The 1,655-nt window shown below is 38.4% G+C and overlaps 1 protein-coding gene across 1 annotated transcript; it reads right to left on the bottom strand.

The window, feature by feature from the left end:
• Window positions 1-336: 336 nt before the first annotated feature.
• On the bottom strand, window positions 337-939 carry LOC120453155 (kunitz-type serine protease inhibitor textilinin-5). The gene is made up of 2 exons (XM_039637714.1): window positions 798-939; window positions 337-740 (listed from the first exon to the last, which is right to left on the bottom strand). The coding sequence occupies exons 1-2, from the start codon at window positions 880-882 to the stop codon at window positions 457-459; spliced, it is 369 nt and encodes a 122-aa protein (XP_039493648.1). The 5' UTR covers window positions 883-939; the 3' UTR covers window positions 337-456.
• Between the last annotated feature and the right edge of the window lie 716 nt (window positions 940-1,655).

Below are 1,655 nucleotides of genomic sequence, written 5' to 3'. Positions count from 1 at the left end.
AGTTATTGCAGCCTGCGGGAAAATGCCAAATTCCACACCCAAAATACGGCAATAGCAGATGGAAAATGGCAAATTGCATGTCAAAAATTGTCAGAATCGCAACTCTATCCACATAAAATTGTTGATAAATAGCCCAGGCAGGCAGGCTGTCTGAAAAATATATATGTTGCAGAGTATGGGTAGCTTTCAAATTGCTTCAAACGGTTTGACTTAATGGCCGTCGCCCAGATTGGCAGCAAACAGACGTCTAGAGAGATATACATACTACGTCTATATGTAGTGAGTAAAATGGAAAATGCAGTGGAGACGGCTAAAAGAAAACGCATTACAACCAACTCGACGGGAAGTTCTTTCTTTCAAACTGAAATTATGCGTTTGCACAACGAATCAAAAGTTAACTTGAAGCCAAAGTGTATTGGTCATGGCGACTTTTGCATACCCTTTCTATTGGTATACTCATAGCTCCGAATGGTCCCAATCTACCCATTTGTCCCAGTCGTCAATATCCTCCTCAAACTCCTCCTCCTCTTCTACGTTCAAATCTCCTTCCCTTTTCTTCCGGTTTGGAGGTCTGTGCACTCGGCAGGTGTTCAAGCACTCCTCTTTCGTATAAAATCGATTTGGATTCCCACCGCAGCCTCCATAATAGAAGAAAATACAGCGATTGGTCATATAATCGTAGCCCCAGACTTTTACAAAATCATCACAGGGTCCCGGGTTTGCCACATACCAGCATTTTGCTAAAGATATATAAGATTAACTTTTCAGATGTAAGTTTCGGATATTTTAAGACCTACGTTCTTTAATCGTGACACCTTGAGGAATCATTGCTACCACTGGATGCAAAAATAAGAGAAGGATTGTTGGAAAAGAAAGATACATGAAAAATAGAATTGAAAACTACAGATACGAGCTATAAATTGTTTTATTTATATTGAATAGAAGTTCAAGGCTAGTATGACAAAAGGGTAAACTTAAAAGATAAAATATCGTATATTTCATTTTGCATTTATTTGGTTAATAAAGAGGGTGTTTTATTTATTTTAAATTAGATAAATATAAACAACACGCGCAATCATTTCAATGTACCCTTTATTTCACTGTTGGGTATGCGGGAAAACTAAAGGATATGCCAGGAATGCAAGCTTTTCTAACTTCTTCTCTTATTTTGCCAGCCCAGTCCTACGAGCACTTTCAAAGTACTTCATCATTTTTATTGCCACGAGAGACTTGGGCGAAGAGCAAAGAACTTAAATATTTTTTCCTTTCTCGTATTTGACTAACGATTTGATGACGTTGATGGGTCTTTGAGATGCAAAGTCGCGACTATGCAGACACCAAAGTGAAACTGCAGATGCATATTTCAGAGCTTAAAGCTCCAGTGCCAAGCCGGAAACGGATATTAAAAGCCATAATGTATATTTACAAGCCCTGCAACTTTTGGTAGAACGATTCTCACTCCCGCCCGGTTTTATCGTCTTGAAGAAATCGATTTAATTTAATTTGCAAAGCGATTTTCACTTAAAATGTGATTACGCAAATTTTCAATTTGAAAGCGATAACGTAAATTGGCAGACACAATGTGGGGGAAATGGCTGAAAAGCAGGGATATAGCCAGATAATTTCGTCGCCAGCCAAAAGGAAGCGATTTGAAA

Source organism: Drosophila santomea, chromosome 2L (genome assembly GCF_016746245.2).
Source record: "Drosophila santomea strain STO CAGO 1482 chromosome 2L, Prin_Dsan_1.1, whole genome shotgun sequence".
Taxonomy (NCBI): Eukaryota; Metazoa; Arthropoda; class Insecta; order Diptera; family Drosophilidae; genus Drosophila; species Drosophila santomea.
Note: the sequence above shows the minus strand (reverse complement) of the source record. Positions and strands in the feature narration are given on the sequence as shown.

What these genes read in the sequence shown, in the direction of transcription:
- LOC120453155 (XM_039637714.1), bottom strand. Translation starts at nt 882, where the DNA reads ATGTATCTTTCTTTTCCAACAATCCTTCTCTTATTTTTGCATCCAGTG. An exon ending in AGGTGTCACGATTAAAGAAC is followed by an intron (nt 741 to 797) that starts GTAGGTCTTAAA and finishes ATATATCTTTAG; the next exon opens with CAAAATGCTGGTATGTGGCA.